Source organism: Equus caballus, chromosome 3 (assembly GCF_041296265.1).
Source record: "Equus caballus isolate H_3958 breed thoroughbred chromosome 3, TB-T2T, whole genome shotgun sequence".
In the NCBI taxonomy this organism is placed as follows: domain Eukaryota; kingdom Metazoa; phylum Chordata; class Mammalia; order Perissodactyla; family Equidae; genus Equus; species Equus caballus.
Window position 1 is genome coordinate 18,364,872 of NC_091686.1, and position 25,888 is coordinate 18,390,759.

At 46.4% G+C, this 25,888-nt stretch overlaps 1 protein-coding gene across 5 annotated transcripts in view; it reads left to right on the forward strand.

Annotated features, from left to right (window-relative positions):
* DUS2 (dihydrouridine synthase 2) overlaps nucleotides 1-25,888 on the forward strand; it is a 35,436-nt gene that overhangs the window by 6,941 nt on the left and 2,607 nt on the right. For 3 of the 5 annotated variants that reach the window (XM_014738427.3, XM_001498725.5, XM_005608352.4), the window contains 12 exons: nucleotides 3,875-4,017; nucleotides 6,810-6,855; nucleotides 9,217-9,308; nucleotides 10,411-10,454; nucleotides 11,594-11,654; nucleotides 14,950-14,997; nucleotides 17,396-17,461; nucleotides 17,642-17,712; nucleotides 19,697-19,783; nucleotides 21,175-21,343; nucleotides 23,728-23,849; nucleotides 25,141-25,290. In XM_014738427.3, coding sequence (XP_014593913.3) covers nucleotides 3,875-4,017; nucleotides 6,810-6,855; nucleotides 9,217-9,308; nucleotides 10,411-10,454; nucleotides 11,594-11,654; nucleotides 14,950-14,997; nucleotides 17,396-17,461; nucleotides 17,642-17,712; nucleotides 19,697-19,783; nucleotides 21,175-21,343; nucleotides 23,728-23,849; nucleotides 25,141-25,290 — 1,099 coding nt within the window. Of the gene's footprint in view, nucleotides 1-3,874; nucleotides 4,018-6,809; nucleotides 6,856-9,216; nucleotides 9,309-10,410; nucleotides 10,455-11,593; nucleotides 11,655-14,949; nucleotides 14,998-17,395; nucleotides 17,462-17,641; nucleotides 17,713-19,696; nucleotides 19,784-21,174; nucleotides 21,344-23,727; nucleotides 23,850-25,140; nucleotides 25,496-25,888 lie in introns of all 5 variants that reach the window. The other 2 variants (XR_011437360.1, XM_014738428.3) reach the window with 2 other exon arrangements.

A 25,888-nucleotide genomic window follows, 5' to 3' on the forward strand; every position in this document is an offset into this window, starting at 1 on the left:
CAGAATCTTAACAGTGATATGCTGTATCACACCTCTTTCTCTTACAAATATAATGGATCATTTTAGTTTTTTCTCATTTGCACATGTTTTAAGTGGGAAATAGGATAATTCTCTAAATATGTAATCCTAATTGACTTTCATATTAACTCTAAATTTGTGTTTTAAAGAAGTCGCTTTTAAAACAAGGTCATAGTCTTTGGGAAAATTGACATGGAAGAGATTGGTAAAGTTTTTCCATTCATTGCTTTCCCTGAATAGTGTTATATTCAATCTGAAACTCTTATAATTAATGGGATGTTGTATCTATGCAACTGAAGTTAAAGTTACTGTCTGAAAAGGGAATTGGGAGTAATCCAAATGTCATAGAGGAGACCAGCCCTAAAAGGGCTGGTATAAGAGATTTCCTGAGAATGTGTGACTACAGTGGTGATCTAGGGGTGACCTGAGGGCAGGTGAGTGGTTGTGACAGTAACTGGGAAAGGGTGGGGGCTGCCTAGCTTCTCTGACAGGAACCTTCTTGGAGGCAGGCAGTGTGCCAGAAGGAGTTCCCAGACCAACCACCCTGTAAGAGGATGTCCTTTTGGCCACCACAGAGGTGAGTGTTCAGTCACAGCTTATGAAGCAGCTGCTTAAGGGCTAGGTACTAGGCTCAGTGCTAGAAACCTGGCGGTGAACTCAGCAGCCATGCTGTGTCCTCGTGGAGCGTATTGTCCTGGTGGTCTAGAGGAGGAGCTGGGGGTTAAACAAGAGAGACCACGAGGAAGTGTGGACACATGGCTTGTAACTGAGCTGTGGGGAAGCACAAGGTGTTGTGAGAGCATGTGACCAGGGGCCTGAAGTAGATTGTCTTGTAGGGAAGTGTCTCCAAAAGGGGGACATTCAAGGTCATGAAGACCTTGGTGTAGGTGTGCATGAGTGAGTCAAGCAGAAGGTTCCAAACAGAACTGCAAGTGTACAGGTGCCAGGGCAGCAGAGAGCTTGGTGTGGGAGACTTTAAAAGAAGGCCAGGGTGGCCAGAGCAGAGACAGTGTGGGGGAGAGGCTCCAGTGAGGCTGGAACAGGTCATGCAGGGCTTTGTGGGCCGTTAGAAGAGTTTGGGATTTGTCTTAACCTCAATGGGAAGCCACTGAAGGGTATAAAGAGGGAAGTGGTATTATCAGAGTTGCCTTTTTAAGATGCTATGCTGGCTGCTGTGAAGAGCATGGATAGTAGGGGGCAAGAGTAGATTTGAGGAGACCAGATAGGAGGCTGGCTTGGTGCACAGTGGTGGCCATGGAGATGGAGCAAAGCAGATACGTTCAAGGTATATTTTGAAGGTTATTTCAACAGGAGTTAGTGATGGATTGGATGTGGGGAATGTGGGTTAAGGAGGAGTAATTGGATGAATGGAGGTGCTACTTACTGAAATGGGAAAAATTTTCTACCTACTCATTGGCCTGGTTAATGCCTTGTCCTTTACACCTTGAATCAGTGATCATTTCTTAAGGGAAGCCCTCCTCAACCCCTGTCAGTCCTTTCCCTGCAGACGTAGGCTACCACAACCTCATATAACTGCCCTTTCATAGTACTGTACGCAAATCTGTAATTTCACACATATTTCTAAGTTCCCTTGTACAACCCTGTCTTCTACTGTACCTTTTTTCCCCCACTCATCATTTTATTTCCAGTGCCAGGCAGTGCTTGGCATATCATAGGGGCTTAATAAATGTCTGTTGAATTAATAAATGAAGACAGAGGAGGAGGCTTCAGCGGGAAGATCCAGCTTTGTTTTGTACATATTTACTATAAGGTGCCTTTAAGACATCTGCATAGGGATGTGTATTGAGCAATTGGTGTGAGGTTGAGATACCTTTGGAGATCACCAATGTATCACCAATATTTTAAGCCACTGCCAGGGAGGATGTGTGGAATTAGAAGGGAAGAGAGCCCAAGACTAAGGAGGAACCTCTACATGTGGGTAGAGGAGGTGAAACCAGCAAAGGAGACTGAAAAGCGGGGGCAGAGAGGTGGGAGAAAAACCAGGAGAGGGTAGGGTTGAGGAAGCTGAAGGAGGAGAGAGATCAAGTGAAAGGCAGGCTCAGCTGTGTCACGTGCTGTTAGCAAAACGAAATTGAGGACAGGTCAGTGTCTAGTAGTTTCGGCAACTTTGAGGTAGTTGGTGACTTTAATCAGCGCAGTTTTGGTAGAGTGGTGGAGGTAGAGGTGGAAGCCAGGCCAGAGGGGGCTAAGAAGTAAAAAGAAAGTGGAGACAGTGTTAGTAACTCTGAGCAGAGCGTACTTGACTAGCTTCATGACTATTTAGAGGGTACCATATTTGCTTAAAATAAATAAATTAATATTAGCAGTTATCTGTGGGACACGAGATTTTGATTTTGTTTTTTTTTACTCCTGTTGACTTTACCTTCAGAGTATTTTTAGAATATGATCACTTCTCACCACTTCCATTACCAGCTCCGTAGCCTGAGGCACCATTATCTCTCACGTTGGCTACTGAAGGACCTTCCAAGTGGTCTTCCTGCATGTACCCTGCTCTTCATGTAGCAGTCCTGTGATCATAGGGAAATGAGATCAGTCCTGCCACTCCCCTCCTTAAAATCCTTTACTGGCTCCTATTTCATGAAGAGCTAACGAAGTCCATGGAGTGTCCTATAAGGCCATACAGGATCTGACCACTGTGTCTTATCTGCTTACTTCTATTACATCATGTATCTGACTTCCGTTAGTCTCTTTTCTCCCTTCTGTGCTCCAACCACCTTGGCTTCCTTCGTTTTCTTTCTTTTTTTTTTTTTGAGGAAGATTAGCCCTGAGCTAACATCTGCTGCCAGTCCTCCTCTTTTTGCTGAGGAAGACTGGCCCTGAGCTAACATCCATGCCCATCTTCCTCTACTTTATATGTGGGATGCCTACCACAGCATGGCTTGCCGAGCGGTGCCATGTCCACACCCAGGATCCGAACCAGCTAACCCTGGGCCGCCAAAGCGGAACGTGAGAACTTAACCAGTGCTCCACTGGATGGGCCCCTTGGCCTCCTTCCTGTTCCTCTAACACACTAGGCCTTGGCACTGGCTGTTTTTGCTGCTGTATACTCTTCCACTAGATACCGACTTGGCTAACTCAAATCTTTGCTCAAATGTTATCTTCTCATTGAAGCCTATTTTGGCTTCTCTATTTAAAATTTTAACCCATGAGGGTGGGGGAAATGGGTGAAGGAAGTCAAAAGGTACAAGCTCCCACTTATAAGATAAATACGTTTTGGAGATGTCATGTACAGCATGATGACTATAGTTGACAGTACTGTATTGTATATTTGAAAGTTGCTAAGAGTGTAGATCTTAAAAGTTCTAGTAAGAAGAAAAAAATATAATTATGTAAGATGATGGATAACTAACTTATTGTGGTAATCATCTTGCAATATATATCTCTCTCAAATTATTATATTGTACACCTTAAACTAATACAATATGTCAATTACATCTTGATAAAACTGGAAAAAAATTTTAATTCATCCCCAGTGTTTTCAATCTCCTTTCTCCCTGTTTCTTTTTACTCTATGGCACTACCAATTTTCCAACATACTATATAATTTATTTATTTGTTATGCTTATTGTTTTTGCCTGTGTTCCCCCACTAGAATGAAATTATTGCCTGAGCAGGAATTTTTGTCTGTTTTGTTCTCTAATGTGTCCCAAAAGACTGGAACAGTGACTGGCACTTAGTAAATATTTGTTGGATGAGTGAATGAGCTTGCGTTATTTTTGTCATCAGAGAAAAGAAAAATAAAGTGCTTTGTGTTGGAAGGAAGAAGGAAAGCCTACCCTGGGTAACAGAGATTTTCTTCATTTGAATTTCTGCCTCCTGTTTTCCCTTTCTTTAGGCTGTAGCAGAGGAGGAATGATTGTGAACAGCCTTTCGCTGTGCTACCACAACAAACTCATCTTAGCCCCTATGGTTCGGGTAGGGACTCTCCCAATGCGGCTGCTGGCCCTGGACTATGGAGCAGACATTGTGTACTGTGAGGTAAGGGGATCCTTATTTTCCAAAGGGCTTTTCCTCAAGTGCAGCCTCCCCATCTGTAGGTGGGGATGGTCAGGAGTTGGAGGGGCAGAATTGGTACTTCACAGGTGCTCACTGAAAGCATCAGGAGACAAATGTGCATGATACTTACAAGTTCTGAGATCCTTGCTGAGGTCCAGGAGCCTGGGTACTGTGGAGGCATTGTGGGGTACCTGGGCCAGGTGGATAGATGAGCATGGTGTCAGGTCACTGCCCTGGGCCCTATAGGAGTTAATACACATTCAATACCTGAATGAACGAACTCAAGGTTAGAAAGAGGAGGAAGAGATCCAGATTCAGGCCAGGGAAGCTGGATGTGGTTGGTTTTGGGAGCCACAGGATTTTCTGGTGGCAGTAGCTAGTAGACCAGCTACTTGCTGGCTGCTCTGGAGAATATCTGGGCTTCAGACTCAGGTTTAGAAATCACGTCTAGGCTTCAGACTCAGGTTTAGAAATCACGTCTAGGAAAAATAGAATTACAGGAGTAACTGATATTGGATAGTGAGGGAGTGTGAGCATTGGTTCTTAATTGGGCATGTATCAGAATTATCTGGGGAGCTCCCTAAAACCCCAAATCCTGATATGTCCCCCAGGTGGGTGTGAGAAGTTTAAGAAGCTACCCAAGTGCTTCTGATATTTCCATCTTTAAAAGCCACTGGTGATGGGGTGGGGACTGTGGCTATAAAAAGGCAACACAAGGAATCCTTGTGGTGGTGAGACTATTCTTTGTCTTACCTGTATCAATGTGAGTATCCTGGTTGTGGTATTGTACTTTAGTTTTGTAAGATATTACTTTTGGAGGAAATTAGGCGAAGAGTACATTGGATCTCACATTCTTGTAAATGCATATGGACCTCCAATTATCTCAAAATAAAAAACTTAATTAAAAAGGGAGCCACTGGTATAGAGAGAAGAGAGGGCCTAAGAGGGGATTTGGGAAGAATATACCCTTACATACTGGGGGTATTTGTGTGTTGGGGTTGAGGGACAGTAGTTAATGACAGAAAAGTAAAAGAGTGAGAGAGATAGGCACATTAAGAAGAGAGTAGTGTCAGGGAAGGCAAAAGTCAGGTTTGTTAGCTATCTACTATCTCAGATGATACAGAGAAATCTGATTGCAAAAAGACCAAGAAAGTATTTGATTTGAAAACTAGGTGGTTGGAGGACAGTTGTGGCACAAAGACGTGAACACTTGTAGGGTTAATGGATTGAGGAGTGAGCAGCAAATGAGGAAGTGGAAATAGGGCTGGTGACTTCCCTCAGGAATTCCAGAGGTGAAGGGAGGAAGAGTATAGGCGAGGAGCTGGAGGTGAAGGAAGCTGGTTGAAGGGAGTTGTTTTTAGGCAGCTTGCATGTGTGTAGCATAAGAGGAAGGACTTAGCAGGGAGGGGAGGTCTGAAGATTTGGAGGAATGAGGGGGATGGCTAGGGCCAGGTCTTAGAGAGGACAGGATTCTTGATGAGGTGGTGGTACCTGCCTTCTTCTGAGACAGGGCAAGGAGGAGAGGGGAAGATGATGAAAGGGAGGGAAACCGAGGGGTTTTGCCTGAGAGACTCAATTTACAAGATGTAGGAAGCCAGTCTTCTGTTGGAAATGAGGGTGGAGGAGTGGAATGGGGACCTGAGGAAAGTAGGTGAAGACATTTTAGTCCTGTTACTGTTACTGTGGGGAATGAACGCTGGGAAGTTTGCCTGGCAGCCAGGTGTGCACAGTGATGTTGGTTTGCAGCTTTAAGGGAAGGAGAGCTAAGAATCCTGGCAGGAGGATACTCAAGGGTATTGGCATGCCAGTATCTACAGCAGGGCAGGGGCAGAGGCATGTAGGGTGCTGGCAAGGTGAAATGGGCGGGAGGGATTATGTATTGTCCAAAGGTGGGAATCCGAAAGGGAGGTTCCAGAGTTCAGGATCACAGAAGCCCGACACCTGACTCTTGAGTGAGTGTGAGGATGAGTACCAGGGGTGAGAGTTTCTTCCTGTGTTCTTCTGGAGCCCCAGAATCCCTGGGCATGAGCTTCTGGGCAATGCAACAGGTGCCTGGCTCTTCTGATTTGTGTTCTATGTCTGTTGAAGTGATAAAGCAGAACAGTTTTGTCTCCCACTGAAAGGTAGAGAATCTTAATCTTTCAGGAGACATGGGCTTTCCCTTTGTTTTTATGATCCTGGTTTTGAAGAAACCCTCTTTTCCTTTCTTTCCCTAGTCTGTTTGAATATTTCCAGAGCTGAGGAGCTCACCCCTTTTGTTTCCACACAGTGTGACCCATGTTGGATAGGGGTTTTAGACTTTTCTCTCCTGTGTTGATCTTAAATCTTCCTCGCTGTGCTTCTATTCACTGGGCCCACTTTTGTCCTTGGACATTTCCTGCAAACCCTTCACTGCCTGTCATTTGTGTGGGATGAGCTGGGTGGTTCTTTGAGGGTATGGACTGGAGCTGAGACTAGTAGATGAGGAAAGTGTCCAAGTATCCACATTTTGCGCTATTGTCTTCTCTGTGGCTTCCTGAGTGGCTTGCTCTTTCTAGACCCCAAACATCTCCAAGGTTCCTGGGAAGAGCAGTTGATTGAGGGTAGCTCACTCAGGCCCCTGCTTGCCATGCTTCCATGGGGAGGACAGCACTACATGTCCCGAAAGCCATTATGTGTTTTTGGTAGTAGGGTGACAGGCCAAGTGTCCCCATTAGGGGTGTGATGAAAGTCCTCCCCCAACACCCAGGGCCTACGAGTCCAGGACTGATGAGTGTCCTTTGATTCCTCCACAGGAGCTGATCGACCTCAAGATGCTTCAGTGCAAGAGAGTTGTCAATGGTGAGTGCAGCTGTGGTTCCAAGATTGTGCATGTGCCTAGTCATGCCCAAGCCCTACCACCACCCTTGGCTGGTTGCTCCTTGCCTGGCCATGTAACTTTGTGGATCATGTGCTCTCTTGAGAATAGTCACTGCTTTTCAGAGACTGTGACAAAGAGCCGGATGTGAAACAGGCTAAGAATGCCTTCCACGTGCAGGCTTCCTGGTGTAGAAATTGCCAGATTTCATAGTACAGGAAGGACCTTAGAAGTCTTGGAGTCAGGATGGCTTCAGCATTAGTCCTGGCTCTGCCACTCCCTAGCTATGTGACCTTGGGCAAATCACATGACCTCTCCTACCTCAGTTTCTTTAGCTGTAAAATGAAAATCATAATCCCTACTTTACTTCAATCATAGGGTTGGAGTGAGGATCAAATACGATAAGGTGCATGTAAGTACTTTGCAGATGGGAGTGGTTGTGCTGAATTGTGGTTTTGCTTATACTTTATTGATGAGGCTGATTCTGCTTTGATTAGAATTGTGGTATTTGAGGTTTTTGAAATATATACACATTTTTGAAATCTCAATATAAGTTTGCTAGAAAGTATGACTCAACTTTGTCCTTGTTTTAGATTTATATTTTCTTCTTTGTTATGAAAAATTCAGTTTTACAGACCTCTATAACCTAGAAAATGAAAGTCCTCCATAATCCCATACGTGAAGAGGTAATCACAAAGAGGAATGGTGTGTATTTTTTACACATTTAGTAAAGTGTGTGTATAAAAATATAAAGTGTTTATATATTTCCTTTCCTGGCCCCTTGGGATCAAGCTACACGTTTTGCCACTTACTTTTCCACTAGGACATTTTCCCATGTCACTACTTACAGATGGCTATGTCAGAATTGATTTTGCCAGTGCTTTAATGGAGGTTTCAGTATTTTGCTGTTAGAAATAAAGCTGTAGTATAAATATTTAAGTTTTTGTGGTTCTTCTCTCAGACTTCTTACTACCAGTCCTGAGCTATCTCTGTTGTTGGCAATCACTTTGATTACCTCTCCTAACATGCCACTGCCTTTATCCTACCTTTTTAATCTTCTAATCTGTCTGGTGCTGGGATGATAATAACAGCTTCCATTTATGGAAGTGCTTTACTTACATTAAAGATCTCATTTATTTCTCAAAATAAATGCATGAGGTAGGCATATTCTCCCATCTTCCACGTTGGATCTCTTTCCATTTGATAGTTATCTTTGAACGCTAATAATGGTAGTACCTATTGTAGAGCTTCATTATGAAGCGCATATGAGATTCTTGTTTGCAGTAGTTATGTTCTGTGAAGTTGTTGTGAACACCATTGCTCCTAGGGGAAATACAGGGTTAGGTTCCTGGAAGCCTCTGGTCACAACATTTTCATTAACAGATCAATACATAACTTTGTTTTATGTGTGTTTCTGTTTAAAGACACGTAATTTAATACATTCTGTTGATTCATTAACATTGAACACACAGCCAAGAGCACTATCATTTTATGTCTGAACAAATCTTGTCCAACACATATCGTTTCTCCATAAGGCATATCACAGCCTTGTTATGCTTGGTGACACTAGATAGCACTTCAGCACTCTGCTTGGGGCCATTTTAAACAGTGAGAGCAGCAAGAAAAAGCACAAAAATATGGCATTAAATATGCCACCATAAGGACACTGGTTTACAGTATGAGAGCTGAAACCAGAAGGCAGAGCATTGCCTTTTTTGACCTCGGCTGGGAGTATGTGTGTCAAGTAACTGAAATTTTTTGCAATTCTGTGCATATCTGTAAATGACCACAAAAACGCCATGAGTATGTATTGATTTTGGGGTTACAAATAAATTTTAGCAAGCAGGCAAATTTGCAGATATACAACTGTAGGTAATGAGGGTTGACTGTAATGTAGTAAATCTCTTCTCATGGTACCTGGCACATGATAAGTTGTTAAGAAACAGCAACTTTGCTGAACTTTAGAGTGACATCTTCTGGGAAAATTTGGGCAAAATCTGAAACACAGACAAGATTCCTTGTATGTATATTTTTTCCCTAACATTTAAAAAATTTGGAAATGTAAACATCACACAGAGAAAGTGCATAAAACATAAGCATGCAGTTTAACAAATAACTGCAAAGTGAACAACCACGTAACTAACCATCACCAGGTTAGGAAACGGACCATCATCAGCACCTCAGAAGCCTCCCACGTGCACACCGATTTCTTTTAAGAGTGGTCTACTTCTAGAGTTCCTGTTTTCCCTTCAAGGTAATACTTTTGCTGTGTTTTCTTGCAGCAGTTAGGCTAAGTTGAACTTGCTTCTTCATTGGGTGGCCCCATGTGTTTTGTTTTCTTGCAGAAGTGCTCAGCACAGTGGACTTTGTTGCCCCTGATGACCGAGTAGTCTTCCGCACCTGTGAAAGAGAACAGAGCAGGGTTATCTTTCAAATGGTATGAGATCCCAGGGCTGAATGCCCTCCCAAGGCTCACCCATTCCCTAGATTTCCAATCTCATGCCTTGTGCCAGGCCAGTGTCAAATGGCCTGGGCTCCATGGCATAGTGGTGGCTTCCTGAAGACTCTGCTTTAATATTTTCCAAAGATCTGCTCATGAGTGATTACACTGTTGGAGACAGCTTATGGAAATCAAACTATAGCAATCCTATTACATGCCTCCAGGCTCAAATTTAATTTCTTTAATTATAGGAATTGTCTATTTGGCATGACATGTGTGTATATATATATATATATATATATTTTTTTTTTTTTTTAAGACACCCCTGATTTTTTTTTAAAGATTTTATTTTTTTCCCTTTTTCTCCCCAAAGCCCCCCAGTACATAGTTGTATATTCTTCGTTGTGGGTCCTTCTAGTTGTGGCATGTGGGATGCTGCCTCAGCATGGTTTGATGAGCACTGCCATGTCTGCACCCAGGATTCGAACCAACAAGACACTGGGCTGCCTGCAGTGGAGCTCGTGAACTTAACCACTCGGCCACGGGGCCAGCCCCAATGACTTATATATTTTTAATCCCTAGCATTGGTTATTCAGATCATGGTCTTTATTTTTATGTAGTCTGTATATGTTTCCCATAGGAAGAAATGAGGTTTCCTCAAAAATAGTTAAGATTTCTGTTAGGGTTGTAATGACTATGTAGCTCTCTTCTCTCACTTTGGGCATTTCTTGGTGCTTTTTCAGAAATAGTTTCTGAATGATAAGGTTTTTAAAAAATTGATAACAATGGATAGACATATAATAGAGCAAATGTACCAAAATATTAATTGTAGAATGTAAATGGTGGGTATATGAACGTTCACTATAAAACTTTTTCAGCTTTTTTGTATGTTTGAAAGTAATCTCAGCGTTGATGACATTTTCTAGGCCCACCAGGTCCACTTTTTGCCTCCAATAGTGAGCTAGTCCAGTGGGCTGGCTGTTTAAGAGAACACCAGCCAGACTCCACTTGCTGACGTGTGGGCATAGCATGCATAGGTGTGTTTGTGCGTGTGTACCTGTGTCAGGGCAGTGGTTGATGCAGCCTCTTGTATTCCCAGGGGACGTCAGACGCAGAGCGAGCCCTTGCTGTGGCCAGGCTTGTGTAAGTTCTTCACTCTTGGGACTGCCTTTGCCTCTTCTGTGGGCTCTGAGGCCTGGTGACATTGGAGGTGACCACCCTTCTGCCTCCTAGTTCACTACCTTCTCTTTCCAGGTTAAGAGTGTCTGGTTTCCTTCTCTATTTATGGCGTTTGAGGGCTGGCCTGGGACTCATGTGCACACTGTGCCCAGATCCCAGATAACCTCTGTATGGGAGCCTGTTTTTTTAGTGTTTATTTATGAGGCTCCCTTTCCAGGGACTCTCCTGACTATGAACATGAGGTTGTAAATCTCATGAATTGTAGGTAAGACTTTCCGCTTCCTAAATTAACAAAAGCAGGAGAGTACTGTGGTTAAGGAGATGAACTTTGGATTAGACAGACCTAGGTTAGAATTCTGGCTTTGCTGGTTGTTAACTATGTGACCCTGGGTAAGTTACTTAACCTCTCTGAGAACTTAGTTTCCTCATCTATAAAATGAGACCAATAGTACTACCTCCTTCTGGCATTATAGGAAAGGGTAAACGAAATAATCCTTGTAAATATCTTGCAGTATGTGGCACATAGTGCTTAGTAAGTGTTAGCTGTTGTTATTAATTACAATAGGAGTGAGAAGGAACTCAGGGAGTAGTTGCTGCTGATCACAGACTGTTAACTGCGTATATTGCAGAAGGTGAGGTAAAGGTCCTTTCTATATCTGAGAATTGTTTGGAGTAAGCCAACTGGCAGCCCAGCAAACAAAGGCAGTCCTGTAACTGCCATCAGAACCAGTGCTCTGGGAAAGGGCTTTTATGCTCATGTCACTTTTCTGTGTTGACAAATGGCTTTCACTGCCTCAGTCAGGACCTCAACTCCGGGATGGAGTTCAGTGTGGCTGTCGCTTGCTATTTGAGTTACGCACTACAACTCCAAACCAGCAAAGTCCTGTACAACTAGCCCTTTATTGTGTTCTTCCTCTTGAGCTCTGCTCAAGGGAGGCAGTGGCACATTTTAGAGACAGGATTTTTCAGTTTCTGTCACTGAGGGTTGGTGTGTTTCCAGGGCCAGGGACATGGTCAGAGGTTCATGAGCACAGACCCATGTCTTGGTACGTTCTACCCTCAAGTTGAATATTTATTACCTTTTCTCCTTCATGTTTCTCCAGAGAAAATGATGTGGCTGGTATTGACGTCAATATGGGCTGTCCAAAAGAGTATTCCACCAAGGTAAACTGATTTTTCATACTGTTCACAAATATAGGGTGCAGATTAAAGGAGACCAGTGAGACATGGCAACTAAGTATAGTGTGTGACTCTTGACTAGATCCTGTACTAGTTGGGGAAAATGCTCAGAAGGATACTATTAGATCAGCTGGAAAAATTGGAATACAGACCATGATAGAGTAGCTAAGAATACTATATCAGTGTAAATTTATGAAGTTGGTAACTCTTCTGTGGTTGTGTAAGAATATTCTTATTCTTAGAAAATACTGAAGAACGCATCTTTTAAGTGGCTTGTTAGAACCCTCTTTATAAGAAGTTCCTTAAATACTTCACTATATGTGTTACAGAGTGGGTATTACTTAATTTCACTGAAAAAAAATACACACTGAAATATTTAGGGGTCAAGGGCTATGATATATGTAAATGGTTCAGGAAAAACTTTATATGCACACACATATACATATATATGTGTACATAGACACGTAAATAAATATACACATGCACACACACAAAGCACTTGTGCCCAAGTAATAAAACAAATGATGTAAATGTTAAAAGAAAAAATAATGCGAACAGGGCTTTGTCTTTTCATGAATAAAATCAAGACATACATTAAAAAAAAAATAGTATGTAATACATGTGTCTCCATTGTCATATCAGAAGAGATCAGACCAGAGTGCTGTGGTAGCTCAGAGACAGCAGTGGAAAGGCCTCCCTTAAACTTGGGATCCTATAGGGAAGTGTGGTCCTTGAGGAGGAGGTTTGGGACCCTGCAGGCAGAGCAAGTGGCACAAGCAAGAGCTTTGGAGGCCAACATGAAGTAGAGGCAGAGAGCCTTGATTTGACGAGAGGGTTGGGAAGTGGGAGACGACGAGGAAGCAGAAGAACACAGGATTAAATCTTGGTTGGGACCAGATTAGCTGGACTTGGACTTTAGATATTTCTGACCTTTTTTGAACAGAGAAGATGTGTAGTCAGAAACTTAATTTCCTTCCCCAGGGGAAACCAGTGTTACTAGTTTCTTGTATGTCTTTGCAAATATATTCTATGAAGAAAAATACTTAGAAATACCCATCTGGAAGCTATGTGTCTGGTAGATCCAAGTGGAAAGAGGCTAGAGATGGGGACACAGATATAGGAGGTGACTGTCCTGGGTCCACAGGAGAGACCAGGGCTCAAGAGAGGAGAAGCCAAACTGGAGCAGAATTTGACTGGATTTGGCTGGCAAGTGATTAGACTGGGTATGGGGAGGTGGGGTGAGTGGTGGCAGTAGAGGGAGGAAAGACTGGCAATCAGGAGGATGGTTGGTCTTCAGCGTCATCAGGACTGCTAGAGGAAAAGCATGTTTGGAGCAGATGACAAGTACAGCTTGTGGTTGGCTGAGTGTGAGGCACCAGAGGGCCTCCTTGAGGGCTGCCCCTGGGAACTTATTGCAGGGTGTGCGATCAGGGTCTTCAGTGTAGGTATAGCACATGTCCCCCTGGGCCCACTGCCCAGAGTCAGCCTGTCTGCTCTCAGGAGTTAGGCGGCCTGGGGACGTTTGCTTTAGGCTGGGAGACTGAAGACTGCCGGAGGGAAAGGCCCTTGACATGCTTGAAAACCAGGGGGACTTGTACACAGCTGCTTCAAGAAATTATGGAGGTGTGAAACTTGTCTATGAGGAGTTGAAAACTTTGGACTCTGTTTTGCAGTCTTCTAATTAGTCCTTTGTTCTCCTGAGTTATGTAAGGAGCAGAGTTGAAATTATTGGAATAATCTCCCTGAGATCATGGAGTGGAAAAAGCAAGGAGCAGACTCGTATGGGGGATGGGGAACGAATATTTATATATATTTACTTTTCTCTTCATAGAAGGTATTTGGAAAGACACAAGAAACTAGTAACACTGGTTTCCCTTGGAGAAGGAAACTAAGTTTTTGTTTGGTTTTGCATAGGGAATAAATTCCCATTGCAGAGGTGCTACTCAAAATAATTAACAACTGGTATAGCACTGGCACCGACCAGTCAGAACAGATACCTATCGGTATGCCATACCACCTCAACACCTGGTCTCTTACTGTTCAAAAATTGAAGCCATAGGAAAAGTATAAATTGACAAGTTTTCCATTCCTCAGGGAGGGAGAGTTCTTACTTTTTACACTTTTGAACCTTAAAATTTTGGTGTTACATATTCAGAAAAGCAAATAAGTTAACTAGAAAGAAAGGAAGGAAAGGAGGAAATACCAATGGAGAAAGCCATTGTTGTGGAAGGGGCAGGCAGATTTTAGATCCTGTGATTCTTCAGGGAAGGCTGGATTGTGTGTGAGGTGAAGCACAGACGGAGCCAGGGTGAGTAGCTCCTCCACCCTTCCCATCGTCCTCTGAAATGCAGGCTCGGGCTGGCCAAGTCTTTGGTGGTTCATTGTTCTCCCTGATTCTAATCTGTCATCCTTAAACGTGAAATTAAACTGTAATAACTGAATTTAAACCTTCTGAGCATTCTAGTGAGCATTCATTAGTATGCAGTCTATATACTGACAGCATATATTTATTGGATTTGTTTTTCTCTCCTTCACCTCACTCTTAATAGGTTCAGATTTTTAAAACGACCTCCCCCGCCCACCGATTATTGAAGTAATTTATATCATTGTCCAGAACTTGGATAATATAGAAAAGTACAAAAAAGTCACCAGTAATCCCACCATCAAGAGACAAGCACTGTTGTTAATGTTGAAATTTAAGTGGCTTCACAGGTTGTTGGTTTCCACTAGCTGGGGCTTTTGTTAGAGTTTGACATTGGTCTGGGTACTCAAGACTGGGCCATTGTTGCTGGCAGGGGAGGAGGGCCTAGACAAAGATTTGCGGGTTATATGCCTCTGAGTGGCTTTGCTAGCGGTGGTGGTACCAAAGCAAGTGATAGTAAGATAGGAAGAAGGTGCATTTGATCTCATCTCAAAGGAAGAATGATTCATTGTTTTTTTACGGGCTTGGCAGATGGTGGGGTTTAGTTTATTAAGACACTGAGACCTTGGGTAGGGAATGAGGAGTCCTCAAAAATGATTTTTGTAGAACCCACTTTTAGATAGATCTGTGGGTTTTGCTATGGGGATCAGAGTGATAACTTTTAGAATTCATCAAATTCTGATCCCTGATAACACGGGCGTGGATGCTGCTGCTTTCCTACTTGCTTAGGGCAAGTGCTGATTTGGTCCCTTGGCAGTGAGTGCTGGGGTGGTGCCAGGTTGCCACACCATGTTGCCATACCGTAGGGCGGCGCCACCCTCATCCAGCTGTAAGGAGACTCTGTATGCTTTTCCTTAGGGAGGAATGGGAGCTGCTCTGCTGTCAGACCCTGACAAGATTGAGAAGGTAAGTCCTATATGAGTGAAAACAGAGGTCCTTAAACGTGCCTGTGGACTAGAGTTGCCTGGAATGCTCCCTGCTGCCCGAGGCAGATTTAGTGTATCAGTCACTCCACTTGGGGTCTGGAAAATTTTTAAAAGGCTTCCCAGTGATTCTGACGTGCAACCAGGTGTGGGAACCCCCGAGCCAGCCTACAGCAGCCTTAGAGTTCCTTAAAAGCCAGGGCTAGGGACATGAGAGCCAGGGGGCTTGCAGACTCATTTAGAGCCTCCTCTGTATTGCCTCTCTCTATTCTGAGAAGATCATGAGTGCATATGCCAGGCTACCTGCTGGTTGTGGACAGGCTGAGTGGCTGTGGGGTGGGTGGGGTGAGAGGGGTAGCTGGTTACTAATTTCCTTCCTGGTCCTGACCATGTACATGAAATGAACAGAAATACTGAAGAAAGTGCTTAGTGCTACTTGGGTAAAATATACCAAAAGGAAGTTCTGCTAAACAGAGAATTGGATCAAACCAGCTGACGTTGCCTAAATCACCAAACACCAGAGGATTCTGTCAGCACTTGCAAAGGAACCCTACAGAGACAGTACTGTCAGCCTCAGGGATGGGACTAGAGTGAGGATTTTTTATTGCGTATCTTGATGGATCTGGCCGTCTCCCCCTTAAAGGGTAGGTGCTCCTTTAAGGCCTGCCAGAGTGACCCTAGGACCTCAGACCCATTCTGCCTCCTGGGGCAGCACCTGGGGGTTGTACCTTCCTGCCAGTCCCTGGCAGTTGTGCCAAGGCCAGCAGGTTCTGTCTTGCCCATGATCTGTCTATCTGCCTGTCATCCTAGCTTCTTGGTCTGATGTCTTCTGGAAGGGCCTGCTTCAGCCTGTCTCTGAAAGGTCTCTTCTACTGCTTCTTGCAACCTGGTTCTCTGCTGCCCCCACCTGTCTAGAACCAAGACCGGCAGCAGCTGTCTGGGTGTCCCCTCTGTTCTGCTCGACAGCGATCCAGTTCTTCAAGGAGAGCTCTTGGGATCACCTTCCCTCCAGCTTGCTTGATCTGAAATTTTTGATGAGGGAAGAAGATAGCAGTGCCACAGACATTCAGTATCATCTGTACATCTCTTGATCTCTGATTCTGATCTGGTCTTGCTACCTCCTTGACGCTTTCCTGTATGACTTCGTGATCTTTCTTTGAAGTCCTTTGCAGTTACTATGCAAATAAACTTTTTCATATGTTGAATATGTTTTCTTTTCCTTTACAAGTTTCACTCCTGTATATCTGACTCCCCTAAAGAGATGGGTACCTGAAGACAGGGCCCAGGACCTGTGAAGCCTTCCTGCTCCCTCACTTGGCAGATCCTGGAGCAGTACTCAGGGAACATTGCCTTCAAGCAGGAAAGTAGCTGTCAGCTGTGTTCTCAATCAGGACTAGGCCTCAGAATGATACTGAGGAGGGAGTGTGTTAGGCAGAGCCTTTAAAAAATTTTTTTTCCAGTTTTATTGAGAAATAATTGACGTCACTGTAGAAGTTTAAGGTATACAGCATAATGGTTTGGTTTACATATATTGTGAAATGATTACCACAAGAGATTTAGTTAGCATTCATTACCTCATATAGATATAATAAAAAGAATAGAAAAACAATTTTCTCCTTATGATGAGAACTCTTAGGATCTACTCTCGTAACAACTTTGCTATGTACCATACAGCAGTGTTAACTGTAGTCATCATGCTGTACACTACATCCCTAGTGCTTACTTATCTTGTAACTGGAAGTTTGTACCTTTTGACCACCTTCCTCCTATTTCCCCTTCCCCCACCCCCTGCCTCTGATAACCACAAATCTGATCTCTTTTTCTATGAGTTTGGTTTTTTTATTAGATTCCACATATAAGTGAGATCATACAGTATTTGTCTTTCTCTTCCTGACTTATTTCACTTAGTATGATGCCTTCAAAGTCCATCCATGTTTTTGCAAATGGTAGGATTTCCTCTTTCTTTATGGCTGAATAATACAGAGCCTTTTGAAAACATATCTTCCTAAGCCCTGCCCCTAGGGACCCATTCAGGAAATATGGGGTAGAATCTAAGATTCTGTATTTTCTTATCTTCTCCAGGTGATTCGGATCTTTGCCCTGGCAAAGGATCACTGTGTTCTACACAGGCATGCATGCAGATCCATTCATTCATTCACTTACCAAATATGTGTACACCGTTATGTACCAGGCAAGGGGCTACTGGTGCTGGGGCTCTAGCATAGAAAAAAGGTGGACTCCTTGCCTCATGGACATGTATGTGGACATAGACATGTCCATGCCGCTGTGATGCATAAGTCTGTAGCAGAGTTAATTAGTATGAGCAGTTGTGGCTGTTTGTTCCAGAAGAGGCAGGTACTCTTGTGTTCTCATCTCTGCAGATCCTCAGCACTCTTGTTAAAGGGACACGCAGACCTGTGACCTGCAAGATTCGCATTCTGCCATCGGTAAGGATGGTTGGGTTACCTTTGAAGGTCCATTTTCTCTGGGGATGTCGAGTTGGGGGTGCGAATGATTCTTGAGGAGCTGAATTAGGTTTGGAGGAGGGGGTGGAGCTGAGCCCACTTTAGGAGCTGGCACCTGCTCCCTCGGCTTCAGTAACCACTGTATGTGGTCCTCTTCCTCAGCTAGAAGATACCCTGAGCCTTGTGAAGCGGATAGAGAGGACTGGCATTGCTGCCATCGCAGTTCATGGGAGGTGAGTGGTCACTTTTCTAGCGCCTGGCTTGCTAGGGGGTCCTCAGCCATCTTAATAATCCTTCACCAGACTCCAGGTACCAACCAACTTCTCTTCTACATCTACAGCCTACCTCTGCCTAGCTCTTTGACATCCTATAAGTCCCAAGGGCAGTTGAACCCTTTATAGGCTTTATTTTTGTTTAATTCATTGAGCACCTACTGGTGCTAGACACTACACTGAGCTTTAGAAACACAGGCCAAGAGGAAGAAGAAACACCCATACCCGCAGAATGTGTAAATGGTAGAGTGTGAGTGATTTGCTCAGAATCGTACCATGTAGCCAGGGAGTGGTGGAATTAGATCTCGGACTCTGAATCACATTTTCTTTCCACTAGGTTGAGCAATAGCTTCTCCCCTGAATGATCCCAGGCAGAGTGCTGTTCTTTTAAAGTCGCTGTCTCTTTTGTCTGCCTTTGTTGGACTGCCGCTGTCACAATGACTACTTTAAACAGTCCTTGTTTCTGTAGCTCATGTGCTCTCTGCTGAGAGCTGAGGTGTTGCTGAAGGCCATCCCTGGTAGTCAAACTTGTTCCCTGTGTCAGGAACAAGTGTATTTTGTATAGAATCGCAGGTCAGCAGACTTTTGTCAGAGTGACCTCTCTTCTCTGAGTGATGCTCCTTTTGGGTTCAGGGGTCTTGTAGGAACAGTCCATTTTTTGCTGGTTGTGTCTATTACAGCATTTTCAGAGAATGGAACCTAGAACTCCAACATATAAAAGAGACAAAAGCAGAGCTGTGCAAGTTGAAGCCAGTAGGGGGAAGTGAAAGGCCACACACATACACACATGCTCCTCCCTGAGACAGCAGGCTCTGGGCTCAGACTGCTTGGTTTCAAATCCCAGCTCTGCTGCTTTTGGCTGTATATCCTTGGAGAAGCCACTTAACCTCTCTGAGCACCACATTCCTCATTTGAAAATTAGGATAATTTCTGCTTTATAGGGTTGTCGTGAGGCTTTTATGAGATTGTGAATATGCAGCCTTGGCACAGTGCCTGGCATATGCTATTATCTGAATAAATACAGCTATTCCTTTTTATCAGTAGTTGGAAACACTAGGAAGACAGATTTGGGTAAGTTTAAGGAGGAACTTTCTGGCCATCAAAGCTGTTAAGGAACAGCTAGAACTGGCTGCTGGGGGTGCGGGGAGGTGGAGGTGAGGCTGAGTTGACAGGGCCTTCTGAGGCCCTCTGATCTCTGACCCTTTTGTTGAGGAGAGTAGCGGAGGGAACACACCCAGACAAGACCTGGGCAAGGGCCATCTGGTCGATGACCTCTCTTGCTTGTTCCTGAGCACAGCTTAGGTCAGGGCTCACCTCAATATTCCTAAGACTTACTCACTCATACACAAAAACTTCTTGCAGTTGACCTTGGAAGGAGGGGCCCCAGGTTGTGGTCTTGCATCCCCTGTGGCTTGTCATGACAGCCAGGGTCTGTGGCCCTGTCTGCTGGATCTACCCTATGCCAGGTGCTTCTCCCTGGGTTCAGCTGCCCAACTTGTCCCCAGCATAGGCAGCTGTGTGGGAGTGGCCAGTCTGAGCTGTGGCAGCTGTTCCTAGTTCCTTGGGGAGGGCAGGACTGGGACAGTAGGGGCAGCATTCTTATGGCACTGTCCCTCATCTCTGGCAGAGGTGAGGGGAAGTCAGGGAAAGGTAGTGTGACCTTAGGAACCGGGCTACCTACATCAGCCCCCTGTAGCCATGCCTCACCTGCAGGCCTCCAAAAGCTGGATTTGTCTTCTCAGCATGGACCTATGCTGCTCCTGCCCCTCATGCCAGAGGTCATGGAGAGCCATCCCCTCCAGCCCAGACGCCTGTCTTTCATGGCCACATGACCTTCCTGAGGTCCAGTAGGGAGGACAGTAGGGTTTGGCTAAGGTAACCTTGTGTCACCTGTGATGTGGCCTTTAGCACTCAGCTCTCAGGCTCATCTTTTTTCATCTCCAAGGAAACGGGAGGAACGACCTCAGCACCCTGTCAGCTGTGAAGCCATCAAAGCCATTGCTGAAACCCTCTCCATTCCTGTCATAGCCAAGTAAGCCCCCACTTCCTCATCATTTACTTTTTTATCTCCCACCTCACTCAGAAGGGATTTGAGCTGGCGTACAGAAAACAGAAAAAGATAGCATTAAAGAATGACCTTAAGGGAAAAGAAAAAAAGGGTGGGATGAAAAGTGATGTTGGGAGTGAGGCTCAAAAGTACCTATTATGTCCTTTGGCCTCTGATGAGTGGCTGATGTAGGTGTGCAGTAGGCAGGGGCCCAGGACATTCTGATTGACAGGTTGAGGATAGGAGTGTTCAGGGGAAGGGAGAGCAAGAAGGTGGCCGCTGAAGCAGACCCAGGGGAAGGTGATGTCACACCCAGACTTAAATGTGCAGGGTGTAGGGTGAGGAGTCCCAAGTCAGAACATGTGGAGCTATAACTCAGGGAGCATAAGGCAGGTCACAGTCCAAAGCCCAGACAAGCATTCTGGGCAGCTACGGGACCAGGAACCTAGACTGGTAGGTGTGAGGTACCAATAACTAAGCCCCAAGGCTTAGTAGTAAGACACTCTCCGGTTGCCATTGGGGAGCTGGTCTGTGTAGGCCAGTCGGAAGTCCAGCTCAGCTTTGTACCTTAGGATGGCACAGAGCCTGAGGGCAAGTTGGGAACAGAGAAGTTCTAAAGCCCTGATTCCTTGACAGAAGGCATGCCTCGCTGGTGGGAGGGAGGGAGGGAGCTAAGAGTTAGGGTGGTAGCCAGACCCGGCTTTCCCCAGGCCAAGGAGTTTTAGAGGTGGCTTGGAGAGTGTAGGGCTAATCAAGAGCCTGCACCCTATTGCTGCTATTGCCACCTGAGGGTCTCCCCACAACCCTAACACACAATGCTGTCTCCGGACTGAGGCTGCTGCCTGGCTCCTAATGGAACAGATGAAGACAGAGCAGTTTTCAAGGCGCCCTTGGTGCCACAGGGTGGCAGGAAGGAAAATTGCAACCAAACTGGGCCTCCTTCCTTCCTCTCATGGTCACCACTGCATCTGTTCCCTCTCCAGGGTTTTGACCCAGCTGGTTTTGCCCAGGTTAATGGGCATAGAGGTGCCCCAGCCTGGGGGTTTTCCTGTGATTTCAGTATTTACTTTCAGACCCATGTCTTCAGATGTGGGCTGGCTTTAGGCACTGTTTAGGATTGGGGGAAGGAAGGTAAAATCTCCGGGATACCTGTTAAGTCCAGGCACGGTTTGGGCTGCTTTAGTGTGTATTGTCTCACTTGGGGCTCCTGACTCCATAGTAGGGTATGTATTATAATCTCCAGTCTCCGGAAGCACTCATGGCTGAAGGACTTGGCCAAAGCCACACAGTTAATGAGTGGGAGATCTGGGGGTTGCCTTTTTCTGAAAATGCTGGTATGAGGATAGGGACACCCCTTATCCCCCTGTGCCTTTCAGTGGAGGATCTTATGACCACATCCAAGAGTATTTGGACATAGAGGACTTTCGACAAGCCACAGCAGCCTCTTCAGTGATGGTGGCCCGAGCAGCTATGTGGAACCCGTCCATCTTCCTCAAGGAGGGTCTACGGCCCCTGGAGGAGGTCATGAAGAAGTACATCCGATACGTATGTCTCTGCATTTTTTCAAAACAAACGTTTCTCCTTGTCTGCCACATTCCTGCAGAAAGCACTTTGGGAGAGCCCCTACTCCCAGCTCTTGTTGTTCCTCTCCTTTTTTTCTTAGTTCATTGGGTCCCCCCAGCTGCAATGTGAAGAGAGGGTGCTGGGGAGATGTATGCCTACCATCACCTCCTTCTAAAGCTTCCAAGGTGTGGGAGGCATAGTAAAGACCCCTGGATCCAGGATGCTATTGGGGCCCCAAACACATGATATCTCTCTTTCTCTCTCATACCCCACTCCCCACACATACACACGCATGCACAATGACAAGGGGGTCTGTGTCACTGAAGACATCCATGCCAAAGTGTCGGCACTGGAGCAGCCACAGCCAGGAGGAGTCATTGTAGCTGTTTTTCTTTTTTCTTTTTTTAATACATTTCTTTTTTTTTTTTCTCCCCAAAGCCCCCCAGTATATAGTTGTATGTTTTTTCAGTTGTGGGTCCTTCTAGTTGTGGCATGTGGGATGCCGTCTCAACATGGCCTGATGAGCCGTGCCAGGTCTGTGCCCAGGATCCGAACCGGCGAAACCCTGGGCCCCTGCCGCAGAGCGCACAAACTTAACCACTTGGCCACGGGGCCGGCCCCTTGTAGGTGTTTTCTTGAGGACAGATTCTCTCCATAGAGACTTTTCACCAGTCAAAATCACTTCTAAAACTCTTTTCTTGCTAATCCCCAAAATGCTTTAACTTCTGACTTAGGGAATAGGCTAACTTTAACCCTCTCCTTAGGGAAGAGCTTTTCTTCCTCACTGGGAGCTTGATGGTAGTAGCAGAGGTATTTCCCTAAAAAGGAATTTTTTTGGCAAGTTCACCTGCCCTGTCCCTTTGTTATAACCCTAGAACTCTGTGGGACTCTGTGATCGCCATGCATGCTACAGGCAGAGACAGTGAGTGGTCCTCAGATTCTTCCTTGAGTTGGGCCTGAGCAGAGGGTATGGCCCTCACCTAGAGCAGACTCCTACCCTCCTCTTCAATCCTGGGGCTCACACCCTCCTGGGAGGGTCGGGAGCTTCTTAGATCCTCCAACGGCCTATACCCTCTTCAAGCTGTGGCTATACCTGGGAAGTTGTGGCTGCCATGGCATGTGGGTATCCCCAGGGCTATGTAAGCTAGGGGTGGTAGGAAGCCCTGAGGCCTGTGTCCAGAGCTGGACAGTCTCTGTCCTACCACCTCCCTTGCTCAATGCTGCAGCCCTCCTTCCCTTGGTTCCAGGTGTCCTGTTGGGCAAGTTGGTGACCACCCAGTTTTCCAGTGGCCTGGTTTGGCCAGAGGCAAGTGGGTTTGCCTTAACCCAGGTCAGCTGTCTACCTTTTCTGGCCAACTGGCAAGTCTTTGGCAGAGAAGATATGTTCAATAGTGCTGAGCTTGCTCACTGGGTGAAAGGTGATGTTATCATTCCTGCTCAGCCCGTCCCTTGGCAGCTCCTCAAGAGGGTGTGTTGTCCCAGAAAAAGGGAGCAGCTTTCAAGCATAGGCAGGGCTGTTTCTGGTCCAGCCAGTTGTCTTTTGTCTCAAAAAGCTGAATCAAGGTCTTGCCGCCGGCCGGGGCTTACCCACATCTCCCTGTTTTGTCCTGAGCATGCCATGGCACCTTCCCAGGCACTTAAGACATAGGCCTAGGTGGAGATATTAGAAGAGTGTAGGGGGTGAGGGGTGGGAGGGGGTTCTGGAGGGCTGGGTTACCCTTCACCCACTGTTCTCCTGCCTGTCCCAGCCAGGCGGGCTTCTGCTGGGTATCCCTGAGCAGTCATCTTGCCTCCCTGAGCCTACTTTTCCCAGTCTGTGGAGTAGTGGTGACAGCTGCATCTCACGCTTGTATAGCTCAATGAAGTGACAAGTGCTTGGTAGATGGTGCTGTGCTTCACCCATGTGGGGGAAATTGGAGACAGGCTATTAAAGATATGGGAAGGGAAGGTACCCATGGTGGTTATAACGAATAGAAGAATGTCACCCCTGTCCTGGCTGGTCCTGCCACACCAGAATTTGGCTTGTTCCCCCTCCCTACCCTGGAAGATGCTTGGCAGCAGGTTCTCTGTAGTAGCCTATGGTGGCTGAAGCAGGAGGGGCTCCCTGTACATCTGGACCTTGGTCAGGTTGTCCAGTAGAGTGTGCTTCCGACCCTGGGCCTCAGGTGTGACGCTCAAGCTTTCCACCACTAAGGGGAGGAGTAGATGGCCAGGATGGAGGTGGCTCTTCTTATGGGGTTATGCTGCCTTGGCTGCAAGCATACCTCTGGTGTCCCCTTGTAGCCCTTTTCCCTGCCACCAGAGCATAGCTCAGGCCTCAGAGCCTGCCTGGGCAGCAAGTAGGCTCATGCTGGTTCTTCTCTCAGGCCGTACAGTATGACAACCACTACACCAACACTAAGTACTGCTTGTGCCAGATGCTACGAGAACAGCTGGAGTCGCCCCAGGGAAAGTTGCTCCATGCCGCCCAGTCTTCCCAGGAAATTTGGTGAGAGGGGCAATGGGCTGTCCATCTGTCCTGCAGACATTGCCCAGGCTTGACCCTGAGCCCTAAGCTGACTTCCCCAGGGTACCAGGGACACAACTTCTGGAGGCGGATGTGCAAGAGTGGGGAGATGGTACAGCTTTGCCTCACAGAAGGGGATACTTTCAAAGCTTTGGAACTTTCCATCCCTGGACTGATCTCAGCAGCAAAATTTCAGGAATTGGGGCACTGGTAGGGTGGAGGAATGTGAGGGCTAGGCTTGGGAATTCCTAGGGAAGAAAGAGCTTTCCCAGTAACAGATCTGTCATATGCTAGGCCACCAAGATCTGATGGTCAGAAGAATTGGGGTTGTAGAATGGAGCCCCTGACCTGAGCCTGTGCCCACACTTCATCACTCTGCAGTTGAGAGGCCACCCCTTGGTCCTCTAGATCTGGTACAGCTCCAACTCAGGCAGTTGACATTTGGGGCCCCTCACAACCTGGCCTAGTGTCTGTTCCCATAGCTCCCTATTTACCCATCCTTTTTCCCACCTCCACATCTGTACTCGTAGTGGGTCTTCTACCTGAATGCTCTCTCCCCCTCATGTTGGCTCCCTTCTCCGAAGAAGCCTTTCTGAACCACTCTCGCCCCCAGGCATCCATCTTCGTGAATGTCCTCCAGCTCTCAAGATGCTTCCTAGAAGGGAAAAGCTTTGCCAGAACCTTCCTCCCCACCCTGGGCTTGGGTGTTGGTTCTGTCCCTACTCCACATAGCTTAACCAGCTTGCCCAGGTGTCTTGAGAGCTCACAAGAGTATAACTCTAGTTCTGGGTAGTACCTCAATTTAGGCTAGGCCTAACTGCTTGTGGCCAGGGCAGGAAGTGGGGAACTACTCAATGGTTGGGCCTCTGTCTCTTCCTCCCGTGAGCCCACACGAGGATGAGGCTGTGTATATCTCTGGCACTTGATCAGTGTCGGTCAGCTCACTCACTGTTGCCTGGGGACACCTGCCTGTGTACTCATCCTCAGAAGAGAGGCTGGGCTCAGTTGGTGGAGGTGACCTTTAGAACCTTTTCCACCCAGCCCAGCCTGCCATCCACTGTCCACCCTCAGCGGCTTACATTCACTCTCCATCTACCAGTACAGGCTGATCCCGGGGGCGGGTCAGAAGCACCTTCTGATGGCCAGGTCCTGGTGATGTTTTGGTGTATGTTGGAGGGTATTTCTCAGTGTTGGGGCCCTGAGCTCTTGCAGTAGTTCTACTAATGCATGGCTCTACTAAGGGGCTTGCTCTGCTCTGCTTGTCCCTCCATAGTGAGGCCTTTGGCCTTGGTGCCTTCTACGAGGAGACCGCACGAGAGCTGGATACCCGGAGGGCCGAGCTCTTGGCCAGGACCCCAGAGGCGGTGGAGGAGCCAGCTGAAGACACCTCTGGTATCATTAAAATGGCTGTGAAGTTTGACCGGTAGGTCTCCAGCTTCGCCTGAGCTTCGTCCAGGACCAGTGCCCTTGGGTCTGACTGGGCCAGCAAGCTGGCTGCTGTACATGGTTAATGCCAAACTTAGGGACCACAAGTCTCCTTGGTTTGGGCACTTGTTCGTGATTTTCAGCAGTCAAAAGAGGCACTTTGGAGGAGACAGTGCCTGAAAGCCCAGGCAGCACTGTTAGGGGTGAGCATGTTTCCCAAGGGTGACTAAACTCCACCTTTTTCCTGACCCATTCCCTCCCACAACTTGGGGTCGGGAGATTTGTCTCCTTCTGTTCCTGAAAGGCTGTGCTTTTTCCCTGGCCCTGAGCAACTAGCTGCCTACAAGGAGCTCCCCAATAGCAGCGGAACTCTAGCCCTCATCTGTCTGTGCAACCCGTGCCCACACCCACTGCCCCTCACCAGCCCTTTGGTGCCCTCTCTAGGTAGAAGTAGCCTCAGGCTGATTATTGCCTCAGACTATGACTCAACTTTGAATGGGGCCCTCATCCTTGTCCCCTGCCATCTGGAATCTGAGCCTTTCTCAGGGCCCCAGGCCCAGACCAGGAGCCAGTCTTGTCTGGCAAGGGCTTAGGAG